Source organism: Schistosoma mansoni (genome assembly GCF_000237925.1).
Source record: "Schistosoma mansoni, WGS project CABG00000000 data, supercontig 0262, strain Puerto Rico, whole genome shotgun sequence".
Taxonomy (NCBI): domain Eukaryota; kingdom Metazoa; phylum Platyhelminthes; class Trematoda; order Strigeidida; family Schistosomatidae; genus Schistosoma; species Schistosoma mansoni.
The window spans coordinates 92644-106385 of NW_017386125.1; the positions used below are offsets into that span (position 1 = coordinate 92644).

General features: G+C 38.4%; 1 protein-coding gene across 1 annotated transcript in view; it reads right to left on the reverse strand.

The window, feature by feature from the left end:
• Nucleotides 1–13375: 13375 nt before the first annotated feature.
• The window catches only part of Smp_068680 (secreted frizzled-related protein), a gene marked incomplete at both ends in the record, with an annotated part of 31913 nt that continues 31546 nt past the window's right edge, over nucleotides 13376–13742 (reverse strand). Inside the window, one exon of the mRNA XM_018790743.1 lies at nucleotides 13376–13392. Coding sequence (XP_018647391.1) covers nucleotides 13376–13392 — 17 coding nt within the window. The remainder of the gene's footprint in view (nucleotides 13393–13742) is intronic.

A 13742-nucleotide genomic window follows, 5' to 3' on the forward strand; every position in this document is an offset into this window, starting at 1 on the left:
GTCAGCATAGTGTGTACGATTTTAGATGTCAACAGTGCAACTCCGCCTGTAGCTCCTCTGGGGGTTACTGCCGGTCCCAAGCCCGGGTAAAGGAGGAGGGTTGGGCATGGGGTTAGCGACCCCATCCCGTAGAAAATCAACTCGCTAAAAAAACGCTAACCAGAAAAAATCATTCAAACCATTCAAACTCTGCCCTGGGAGTAGAAGGAATAATTATGACGTCTCATGATGAAAGCCGAGTTCCTTCGGAAGTCATGAGGCCGATGCACCTTCTTACAACCAGAGTAACAACTTTTATAGGTATATGGAATGTCCGGACAATGTGGGAAACCGAGAGAGTCTTCCAAATTGCTGCAGAAATGAGGAAATACAACCTGGGAGTGCTTGGGATCAGTGAAACACATTGGACGCAGGTTGAACAACAACGACTATCTTCAGGGGAACTTCTGTTATACTCCGGTCATGAAGAAGAAAATGCCCCACATACACAAGGAGTTGCATTGATGCTGTCCAGAAAAGCACAAAATGCACTTATTGGATGGGAATCTCATGGACCAAGGATCATCAAAGCCTCCTTCAGAACAAAGAGAGAGGGCATTGCAATGAACATCATCCAATGCTATGCGCCTACCAACGACTACGATGAAGATGCTAAAGACCAATTCTACGACATGCTGCAGTCAATTTTCAAGAAAAGCCTATACCAAGGGCCTGACCATTCTGATGGGAGATCTCAATGCTAAGGTTGGAATGAACAACACTGGATACGAAGATGTCATGGGACAACATGGACTGGGAGGAAGGAACGAAAATGGTGAGAAATTTGCAAACCTATGTGCCTTCAATAAACTGGTCATAGGTGGCACCATATTCCCACATAAAAACACACACAAAGCCACTTGGATTTCACCGGATCACACTACACAGAATCAAATCGACCATATCTGCATCAACAAAAAGTTCAGGAGGACGATGGAGGATGTGAGAACCAGAAGAGGAGCTGATATAGCATCCGATCATCATTTGCTGGTCGCCAAGATGAAACTAAAACTCAAGAAGCACTGGACAACGGCATGGACAACATCACAAAAGTTTAATACGGCCTTTCTTCGAGATGCAGACAAACTCAACAAATTCAATATAGCCCTCAGCAACAGATTCGAGGCCTTTCATGATCTACTCAATGGAGAGGGAACTACCATGGAGAGCAAGTGAAAAGGTATCAAGGAGGCAATCGTTTCAACATGTCAAGAGGTTCTGGGCCACAAGAAGCACCACCACAAGGAATGGATCACTGTTGGTACACTGGATAAGATTGAAGCAAGGAGGAACAAGAAGGCAGCAATCAATATCAGCCGAACAAGAGCGGAAAAAGCCAAGGCACAAGCCGAATACACAGAGGCAAACAAGCAAGTGAAGAGGAGCATCAGAACCGACAAACGTAAATATGTGGAAGATTTAGCAATGACAGCGGAAACGGCTGCAAGAGAGGGAAACATGAGACAACTGTATGATACAACAAAGAAACTTGCTGGAAATTACCGTCAACCAGAAATACCAGTGAAAAGCAAGGAAGGCAAAGTAATCACCAACATTGAAGAACAGCGAAACAGGTGGGTAGAACACTTCAAAGAGCTCTTGAATCGACCAGCTCCACTGAACCCACCCAACATCGAAGCAGCACCCACAGACCTCCCAATCGATATTAGCCCACCAACAATTGAAGAGATCAGCATGGCTATTAGACAAGTCAAGAGTGGCAAAGCAGCGGGACCAGACAACATCCCGGCAGAGGCACTGAAAGCAAATGTAGCAGCAACTGCTAAGATACTCCACATCCTCTTCAGTAAGATTTGGGACGAAGAACAAGTACCAATAGACTGGAAAAAAGGACTTCTGATCAAAGTACCAAAGAAAGGCGATCTGAGCAAGTGCGACAACTACAGGGGCATCACTCTTCTCTCAATACCAGGAAAAGTCTTCAACAGAGTATTGTTAAACAGGATGAAGGATTCCGTGGACGCCCAACTTCGAGATCAACAAGCTGGATTTCGTAAGGATAGATCGTGCACAGATCAAATCGCAACTCTGCGGATCATTGTGGAACAATCAATCGAATGGAACTCATCACTTTACATCAACTTCATCGACTACGAGAAGGCATTTGATATCGTGGACAGGACGACACTATGAAAGCTTCTTCGACACTACGGCGTGCTTGAGAAGATAGTAAATATCATACGGAACTCCTATGATGGACTAAACTGCCAAATCGTCCACGGAGGACAACTCACCGACTCGTTTCAAGTAAAGACCGGTGTTAGGCAAGGTTGCTTACTCTCACCCTTTCTCTTTCTCCTGGTCATCGACTGGATCATGAAGACGTCAACATCTGGAGGAAATCACGGAATACAGTGGACAGGTAGGATGCAGCTTGACGATTTAGACTTCGCGGATGATCTGGCTCTTCTATCACAAACGCAACAACAAATGCGGGAGAAAACGACCAGTGTAGCAGCAGCCTCAGCAGCAGTAGGTCTCAATATAAACAAAGAGAAAAGCAAGACTCTCCGGTACAATACAATATGCACCAATCAAATTACACTTGGCGGATAAGCTTTGGAGGATGTGGAAACCTTTACATATCTGGGCAGCATCATTGATGAACACGGTGGATCAGATGCAGATGTGAGGGCGAGGATCGGCAAAGCAAGAGCAGCATACCTACAACTGAAAAGCATCTGGAGCTCAAAACAATTGTTAACCAACACCAAGGTTAGAATTTTCAATACAAATGTGAAGACAATTCTACTGTATGGGGCGGAGACGTGGAGAACTACGAAAGCCATTATCCGGAAGATACAAGTGTTTATTAACAGCTGTCTACGCAAGATACTTCGGATCAGATGGCCAGACACTATCAGCAACAAGTTACTGTGGGAGACAACAAACCAGATTCCAGCAGAGGAAGAAATCAGGAAGAAGCGCTGTAAGTGGATTGGGCACACCTTGAGGAAATCAGCTAATTGCGTCACAAGACAAGCCCTCACATGGAATCCTGAAGGTCAAAGGAGAAGAGGAAGACCAAAGAACACATTACGCCGAGAAATAGAGACAGACATGAGAAGAATGAACAAGAACTGGATGGAACTAGAAAAGAAAGCCCAGGACAGAGTGGGTTGGAGAAAGCTGGTCGGCGGCCTATGCTCCATTGGGAGTAACAGGCGTAAGTAAGTAAGTAAGTAAGTAAGTGCAATGTGATAACAAATTACCAGTGAATGAAATAGTCATTCAAATCCGAAATTACCATTGTATTATTGGGTTATAGTTACGTATTTTGTTAATCACTTATCTTTCGTTCGATAATTTGAAATACAATCACTGTATTCTCTTCATTGTAGATTGTCCGAAACACAATTCGATCGAAACATGTCAAAGCTCAACAACAAAGTGTTTTTGGTGTGACAAAGCCAAAATGTGTATCGTCAATAATGATATGGATATTCATGAGTTCAAAGTAAATAGTTGCCAGATTGAGGTAAGTAATTGGTAGACATCACAGGTTTTATTAATATTACCTCAATCACCATTGAAAATCTATTTACTAGGGAGAATATTTTATTGCTATGAATAAGTAGTGATTTGTATTGTCCCCTCAATGCATAAATCAAGGTATTATAACACATGAGTACATTGCTTTGCTTCCATGTGTACATTCAACCATGAATGAAGGAGATGCCTAACACTAATGCCTGGAAACATGTTAATTTTCCAGCTCATAGAATGTGTAGTGATTCTCGATGTCCAAAATGAAACCGATTATCTGTGTGACATTATACAAAACATCAATGAAATCAGTAAGACTGAGGAAGCGTAATCTGTCGAAAATTATTTGTTGTGTTTGGATAATAAGTTAAAGCTCGTAAAATCTCATTGTTGATATTCACAACAAGTATTTCTAATTCCTTGGTAAGAAACATTTACTCTGTATGGATGAAGCCATCATTCAAGAGATACGTCCAGATGTAGTTAATAATGAAAATATGGTGGTAATCTATAAATGTAGGTAATAGATATTTTGTAGTGTAGTCATCGTGACAACAGACAATTGATAACGAGAGACTTGTATGTGTAGTAGTTTATTTATGAACAGTTAACACCATTTGTTGTGCTATGAGGAATCAAAAAGCGGAAGAGAGTGAGTTCAAAGTCATGCATATAAACAACTTTTACAATCACTTGCGGCAAATGTACAGACCATGAGAATTAACAAAAGAAATGCAAACAATATCAAAACCCATATACAAAATTAGTTTTTCGTACCTATCTTCACAGTTAGTTGTAGGATAATGTGTACTTATCACATTGACATTTAAATGGGAAGCAGATATTCTAAATCAATCATCATTGATCACATTGTGAAAATGTGGGTTGTTGAATTCACTTCTATCATCAATGGTGATAGTAGTGTATAATGGATGAAGAATTATTTGATTGACCTTTGATATTTAGTAATATTGTCACTATTTCATTCTTCAGAATAACCCGAATATCAACGAATTGAATGGATCCACCATTGTTGAACAAGCAACAACAACAACTCCAAGTATAAGTGAATCTGACTTAAGAAATGATCAACAACCTGTATCTCATTCGGTAAGTATTTATTATTTAGTAAGTATTGTTCTGTTTTGCTCTTTCAGAATATGACAACAGAATTGACTGGAGGCAATGGACTTAGGGAATCACGTCGTTCATTACATCTTGTCATATCTTTATTTAATCACTTTTTTGGTAGTGTGCATTATCTGTTCCATATGGCTATGTTTGTACAGAAGAATCAAATGAATGCCATCCCTATAATTTCAATGATTTGAAAATTTTTTCTTCGAACTACGTATCACCTTTATGGTTGTTCACGTAGTGACTGATGTTATTTTATTGGTGAAATATAAAATATGATTTGTAATGTTTATGTCATTGTTTTCACTTAATAGAAGCTTGTAGTAGTTTTCCAAGTGTTTACAACACTGAATCATGTTGATATATTGGACTTCTATTTAATTGGCTAATGATGATACTATACCTCATTAATAAATCCTAATAAGATTGAAGCTTCTGATGATCGTATTTCATTTTTATCCACGATTTTGAAAGGTACTTTCCATATATAAGAGTGATTTTATACCTCTTTTCGTTCATTCCACATATTTGATTGTTGATACAGGCAGTATGCCGTCAATTATTTTGTTTAGAGCTTAGTCTTTAAAAGTGTGCAAAATAGACTTGCCTCCATTAGCCTTCAACGAAAATTTAGATACTTTGATTGAACATTTCATGACTGCTTGTGTGAGGTGCTATGAATGGATTGGAATTTAATCTTCAACATTGAATTCCCTTTTGTTGAAGCAAACATACACAACAATTGAAATTCATCAACCTAAAGTCTTATGTGAGGCTGATTTAAAGAACGACTGTTTGCAGAATCTTTTGGATAAACTTTGATCAGTTTTAACAATGACTAACACTCTTTGTGGTCTGTTCAAATGCAACTACCTTTCATTTGGTTAAAGTTGTTATACAGCCATATTTCATGAAATGACCCATGTTGTAATAAGTGATCTTAAAAATGCTGACGTTTGTACAGATGATTTCAATATTTACGGTTCTCATAAAATATCACACAATCAGTGACATACCGAGTCCCTACGTTGTCTGCTTGAGAAGAAGATTGCTGTCAACTGAGATTAACGTTCACTGTATCTATCTAGTATTGAATGTCGTTCATATTAGACTTACGTTAATGATTTTGGACCAGATAACAGGCTATAAGCTCCATCAACAATTTCACTCAATGCAAAAACTCTCACACAATTACGCTCACTAACAGGTGCTCTTCATCACTGTTTAGATGGCGTCGAGTCGCTATTGACTATGGTCACCATGTCAGGTATCGACTTGGATCCCTCGATGAGCCAAAAACCAGAAGGCTATAAATGGATGCAATAAGGTATATTTGTTGGCAATCTTGTGGTACCCAACGAATACGTGCCAAAGATTACAAGTGGAACTGCCGAGCGTAAGCGAGTTTGTTCAAGGTCACAGGCAACGGAAAGAAAAGCGCTTTTGGTACAGTCAAATAAACAAGTACAGTAAAACCATCATTGACAAAAATGGTTATAATAATAATTGATTCCATTACACTAATTGCGTTCTCGTCGTAGAAGTAGATTACTACAACTGTTCACCATTTATTTCTGATTTGCTTCATCGTGCGAACTCTCTACTTCAATACTTGCTACACGTACCATGGACTTTCAATACAGATTGGAATGAGGATCTAAAGGCATATTTCCGGCCCTCATATTGTTGATCTCATATACTATCATATATATCTCGCTCAGCGAACAGTTGTGAATCGTCATAGGTCGAAAAACCATCGTTCAAAATGAACTCAATGACCAGTATCTTCTGAGGTCTAGCAGAGAATTCATCCTGAATATAGTGGTCTGCTTCTCGCCGAATACTGAGCAATTGAGATAATCGATACTCTCTCTCGGTTGTCTCGAGTTTTTCCACTAGTGATAATTTTTTCGTGCATTATTATTCTTTTGCATGGTTTGAATTCCAAACACAATATGTCTAAGTGTACTCAGTGTGTTCTCCTGACTTCATACTGATATATACAGGATGACCAGATTGCATCACAAGCTATTTAGGTGTTACAAGTCGGCATTCTGCATTTGTGTATGTAACAGTTCACAGTTCTCATCAACCATTAGTGTTTTCTGACTGTCATGTATTCCACAAATATTGTTATTCTATTATGAAATCGGTGTTGTCTCATCGAACTAATTATCATAATCTAATTGAAGTCATTTCAGCTTAGAAATGAATGTCACTGCAAAATGTGGAGTGAAGGTATAAACATAGAGTTATCGGAAACGTTTTGTTTTGACGTTTGTTGTGACCGTACACAGTTATACGAAGTGATTAGTATATTGAATTCCAGTCCTTGTCGGACAGCTTTTCACAGCACGTTCAGGGATAAGAATTTTAATGTGAACAAAATGAAATTACACTTGGAAGTAACTGGTTCTAAAACCAGTGAAAAACGTAGACTAGGACTTCATGGAACAAAAATATACTACCCAACTCCAGGCCTGACTCCTCTTACTATGCGTAGACACCAACAAGAATTGGTGTACCACCAATCCATCAAGTCATCTACACGTACATACAATATCCAATCATAACCTTAACTAATACGCAATCTGCTAGTGCTTACAATATTCCTCCTCACCCTATCGATTATGTACGGCCAAATTACAAAGACCAGATAATTATCCTGGCTATGCGTCAAACTGATATGAAAACATCCGTTCAACTATCGAGTTTTTCAATCTACAGAACTGCCTGGTTCATCCTATTCCTCGTTCATAGTATAGCTCAAAACAATCCGACGACCAAACAAAACCATAGTCCGGTGGACCCTAAACTGCACAACATCGACACGGACGTCATTAGCTGGCTTACAAAACGTTACTGAATTCCTAAACTTACTAAATGTCGTTGCACACTCACTTGTAAATGGAGTTTCGGAACTAGGAACTACAGTCTTGTCAGAGAGACCATACTTTGTACCTGTCACTAACTAGTGGTGTTTTTCCACAGTTTGGGATATACAGTTGTATATGTTCCAGCTTACTTTCTCCATCTCTGTGACAGAGAAGATAAACATGAAGTACTACACAGATAATAAATTGGCGACAGTGTTCTCAACAGCTTATTGCCACCGATCTGCGTGGAAGTTAACAACACCACCAATATTTCAACCTTGAGCTGTATGTGCACTGTGAAAGATCGGATTACACTGTTCTGTTCTACCTTTTTCTAGGAAGGTCAGTACATGACAATTCAATTACGTCAGTGCAATTAAGGATATTGACAAAGGTCAGTCACGTGATGAATAATTCCTAGCACCACTGGGCACATATTGCTGGTCACAGTGAGTTCATGCTCGAACGAAACACTATGGTCAATTCGACCTGGTGTGCTACAACGATATCATTCCATCATCCATACACGTACACAAATAGTTTGAAAGCAGTGACCAAATAAAGGTTGTTTAATCACTCTCCATTCACCTTTCCGACAGAGTCTCATCGGAAAAAGCAAGTCAATGCATGAACTGCAAACCCGAAGATTAGGTCCCACTGAAAGACTTGGTAACATTGAGGCACTCTCCTAAGCTAAGCGTTCAAACATGAAACCGAAAAGAACCTTGTGCATTGTAGTGATGGATGCTTGCTCAGACGTCTCTAGTGGTGGTCTGACTAATAACACCCTGTGATTTAAATCTATGAAGATGACATCATCTTCCCGAAGTACGTGTGGTGAATATCTTCTGATAATATCTTAACCGGACACAATAGTACTTATCCCATTATTCATTTAGCATTCAAATCACCTCTGTCCGTTTTCAGTCTACCCATTCAAATTCCTCAGCACACTTCATTTTCTTGACACAGTTACTTTGACAGTGATTATTTTATTGCTTATTACGTTCGCCCGACATTTTGATTATTATCCATTTAAAAATTAACTACACTGTGATTATTACCATTCTTATTATTGCGATCGTTATTAACACCACCAAATAAATTGAATTCTTCTACCATATATTCATTACACATCATTCGTTTGTTTGTTATACTGATTACCTCTTGACACCTAAAAATCATCATAATTCACGGTATCATTTGTGGGATTCTTACAGAAGCATATAATTCCACTTGCATTACTTGAGAATCTATGTTCAAAGGTCTGCGCCGTCATGCAAATTGACTATAAATTTGACGCTTCTCTTTGCCTTCTGATTTCAAACACCGTTGAGATTTATGTAATAACGGTTACAAGGGTGAGCGATTAACAGAGCATAGTCACTACAGAGTTAGTGTTCCCAACATGTGAACACTAAACAATTTCAGACGATATAATCTTGTTTGAAAAAATTTATCACACCCCGACTCAATAGACAATATAGTAAAACTAACCGAGTGAATATACGAACCAATCAAGCAAACGAAACCTTCATTTACACAGCGTAACGATAGATGATAGAATCAGTACTCTACAGAATGAGGTAAGTTTCCTGTGCCGCTGCCTAACAGAATTAACACAGAGTGGAAGCTCACAAAGATGGTCACGAGATAGTTCGCGCTGCAGAAACCGACCAGCTTCCAAAAGAATCACAGCCCCAATAATGCGTTGGTATCGTCCAACGTACGCCAATAGGAGTAGAAAGTGTTGGCCATCTTATAGATTTAGCATAAAATGGGCGTGGTCTCCACAAGTCACTATGGAGAAGGCACCAGCAAGCATAATACATAAGCAGATTTCATATATTAAGATGAATGAAAATGAAATAAAATAGGCATGAAAAGTTTCAAAGATTTCACTTTGCTTTTCAGTCCATTAGATAGATGACGGAACTTTTTTGTAGAAATCATTCAATAGGTGACACAGTCCACTCTCGGAAAGAAAATCATCAAGAAGACTTCGGAACCGGGTTGTAGTTTCACTGCATCGGAGGTTCACTGGAAGTCTATTCCACATGGTTGAGTAGCGAATAACGAAAAAATTCTGGCGTAAATTTGTGTGGGTTTTTGGAATCGCTAGAATATTTTCCTTATTGCGTGGATTGTGGGACGGTATCATAGAGTATGAAGTGGCAGATAGTGAAGAGTAAGAAATACCGTTAAGAAGCCGGTAGAGAAAGATGGGGTTTAATTTGATACACCTGATCCAGAGAGGTTCTAGTTTGAGTTGTTGACATCTTTAGTGATAGTCTTTGTTGTCAGAATACCCCAAAACAGCTTTGGTGAACCTTCTTTGAACACCTTCAATTTTAATCAGGTCATTATGCCTGCAATTACTGTAAACTAAAATACCATATTCAAGAATGGGTAAGATACATTTTCTGTATAATAATAATCTCGATTCGATATTATTGAAATTAATCATTATGAATCCGATGAGCTTTCTAGCTTTGGATACTTAAGATGCAATGTGTTCAGAAAAGTTCAAACCGCCGCTATATCTTAACCCCAAGTCACGAACAGTGTTGAGAGGTTTCAGTGTATGTTTGTGTATAGTCAGGTTTAGGTTAAGGCAACGGCCAATGTTAATAAATCCACTTTTGTCAAAATTAAGTGGCAAATTCCACGAAATATTCCATTCGTACAAATTGTTTATTTCTTCTTGGATTACCGTTGAAATATAGCTTTCTTTGATGGGAGATGAGAATGAATAAACCACTTTCAGATCATCGGCAAAAAGAAAAGGTTAACCATATTGAAAGAGGGGCCAAACATCATTGATAAAAAGGAGAAATAGTAGTTGACCAATTACACTTCCTTGTATAACCCCACTGGTTATATTTACAGGTTTGGAGTAGCAAGATCCAAAGCGGACAATTTGGCTACGTTCTTCTAAAAATGATTTCAGACAAGATAAAAGGGGATTCCGTATTCCATATGAAGAGAGTTTTATAAGAAGAAGTTTGTGTGAGACGCCGTCGAAGTTCTTACTAAAGTCGAAGTACAGAATTATCACTGACTGACCAACATCCCTTCTCTGGGTATTTTGATCGAAAAATTCCAGGTGCGATGTGAAGCATGAGCGTTTGATCATAAACCCGTGTTGGGATGGGCTAATCAGGTTAGCCGAAAGCAAAAATGATAATAGCTGATTATGGATGATTTTTTCCATAGTTCTTGACAACACGAATGTCAAATTAATTGGTCTGTAGTTAACAATATCACTGCGTGATCCGGTTATGTATCTGGGGATGATAAGAGATGTTTTCCATACAGATGGATAGGCCCCATATTCCATAGATAGGTTGAAAAGTTTTAAACAAAATAATGGGAATTCTCTACTACCATGTTTCACAAATGATGAGGGAATCCCGTCAGGTCCACCGTCATAGGACTTTTTCAAGGCAGTTATGGCCTGCTTGATGTTGGAGGGTACGAAATCAATTTTCGACAGGTGTCTGCACGTCAGCATTGGAAATGAATTGATACAGCTTTCAGTTCTAGTGTTATAGCACTGCGAGAAATGCTGACTGAATTGTTCGCAAATAATATCGGGGTCATCAATAATTCTTCCGTTAACTATGAAGAATTTGGTCGCACCAAGAGAATTTGACTTCACGAAGTATTGATAATTCTGGGCTTTTATTACCTAGGGCTTTATTTTCTATAATCATAAAATACTTGCGTATAGATGAAGTACTCCTGTCAATTAACTTAAGTATACTCTGTAGTGTATACAAGTCATTATGCTCGTGGTAGCGGTGTTTTAATTTTCTCAGCTTTCTTTTGGAAGTTTTAAAACTATTCTGGCCCCTTTTGGCGTTATAAGCCACATGGCTAATAAATGGAGCAGTGCAGTTCAGGCAGTTTATCAAGTTGTGGTATAGATCAGAGATCGCAATGTCAATATTATTTGTGGTAAAATAAGTTTCCCATGGTAAACAACGAATAAGACTTTCAGTCCGTTTCCAGGTTTGTTAATCAAAATGTCTGCTGTTGTACATCATTGCAGCTTTAGAATTCAATTGTATGGCGTCGAAGGAATGAATGATACTCAATACTACTCTGTGATCACTCCTAAAAAACTCATGACTGATAGATAGAATCTATGTTGATTGTAAACAGTAAATCAAGTATATTATTCCTCCTAGTCGGTTGTCGGACCTGTTGGACCCATCCATAAAGTTCTAGTGTTTCAACTAACTTACCATGTTGACCTGGTACCGGAGTCGAATCTCATGTAATGTTTGGCAGAATAAAATCACCTCCGATGATTTTAAAAGTATGTGGTTGCTGTGAAGCAATGGAAGAGATGTTTGTTAGTAATCTGTCAAACCTAGAGTCTGAATGGGGTGGTCTGTATATGCATCCAACCAGTAGATAATTTCGAAATCCACAGTATACAGTAACCCAGGTGGAGTCGTCTGTAGCATCAGGAGATTTATCCTCAAATTTGCAGGCCTGAGTATCCGAACGGACATAGATAATTGTACCGCCCCCTAATCCATAACATCTATCAGTTCTAAAGAAAACATAGTTATCTATATGCAGGGAGTGATCGGATATTGATGAATTGCACCACGTTTCCGTAATAAGTACAATAGTTGGATTTACAAGGAATAAAAGGGTTTTGAGGTGAGTAATTTTATTGGGCAGAGAGCGGGCATTGAACGAAAAAATAAGAAATTGAGAATTATCATGGTGAATCAGGTTAGAGTATAAATCACAATTCGTATTTTCATGAATACTCGTAGGATTGTCTAAGGTGAGAGTTGTGTTGCGATCGGGAATAGATTCAATAACTTTGTCATCATTTGAAGTATGTTTACTGTTGCCGGCAGAAAAGCCAGCGGAAGTACAAAAAAAGTCTTCTCATTGTTATTGGATATACCATTTGAGAAAAGGAATAGTATAGATATTGGGAGTCGGACCAAGAAGGCTATCAGGTCAATGTGTGCGACCAATGTTTAAACACATAAATATTGGTACAATGAAGCACCAGATACATATGCGCTATACAAGTCTCATTCGATTTGCTTGAGGGCTGTGATACTGCACAGGTGCCCAAACTGAAGCAGGTGGTATCCTTAGGGGGCCACACCCGGAGCCTTTTACCTAAAGATCTGATCCACAAGGCAGTGGAGCATCGTAAGGAGATGCAGTCCCATGGTAGCCGGTGACCAACGATTGATTCGTACGCCATTTATTCCCTCAGGATACTGGAGCCCATGTGCATCATTGTTTTGGAATCAGGGTTTTCCAACTCCTCTAGGTGGACTCGCCATGTCCACCAACCCGGTTAAAGCGTCGGACATTCACTTTTCGTCCTCTCACTTTCGTAAACAACAGTAGTGCCACGAGAAGGCAGTGAGTAGGACTTCCCTGACAGAGGCTATATATTCGCTGGCCATGTGAGAGCATTTGGAGAGGGAGAGCGTACTCTCCCCACTCTCGGCCGTACCAGGGCATTTGGGGGCAATTCTGAACTGAACTAATGCAGGTGTATTTCAGTTTTATTGATGAATTTTAAAGCTTCTGATCTCTTCTGTCACTGTCATACCTAAATTCTTGTCTTTTGAAATAAACATAGTTACTTTAAACTGAAAAAACAAATTTTTTTAGAAAATATTCTTCATTTTATACTTAGTTATATGTTATAATTTACAATGATATGGTATGTGCCAAAACGTATGAAGTTCAATTGAAGATAAACAAATCAAATGAAATAATAGTCAATAATTTTTAGGAATTAATTATATATGTATGTGTGTGTTTCATAATGATGAGGTAGCTAAACAGAAAAAGAATTTGACAGTAGTAACCTTAGATCACTGTTCTTTTTTAATAAACTCAATTTAACTACTGATATTAATAATTAAGTAGTATAATTTTTTAAAATGAATTTGTTCAATTTGGGCAAATATCCTTTTCATATATTTGTGAAATAAATTACTTCAAAATGAGTTAGATATAAATGTTCAGTAAAAAAAATTACCGTATAGGTAGGTTTGTATGATTGTATACATAATGTTCTCATTATATGAAGTCATTATTCAACAATAAATGAGAATATCAACGAGAATAATACAAATGACTTAAAGAAACGAAAAGGGATTATATATATGAACTTGTTTGTAGGGT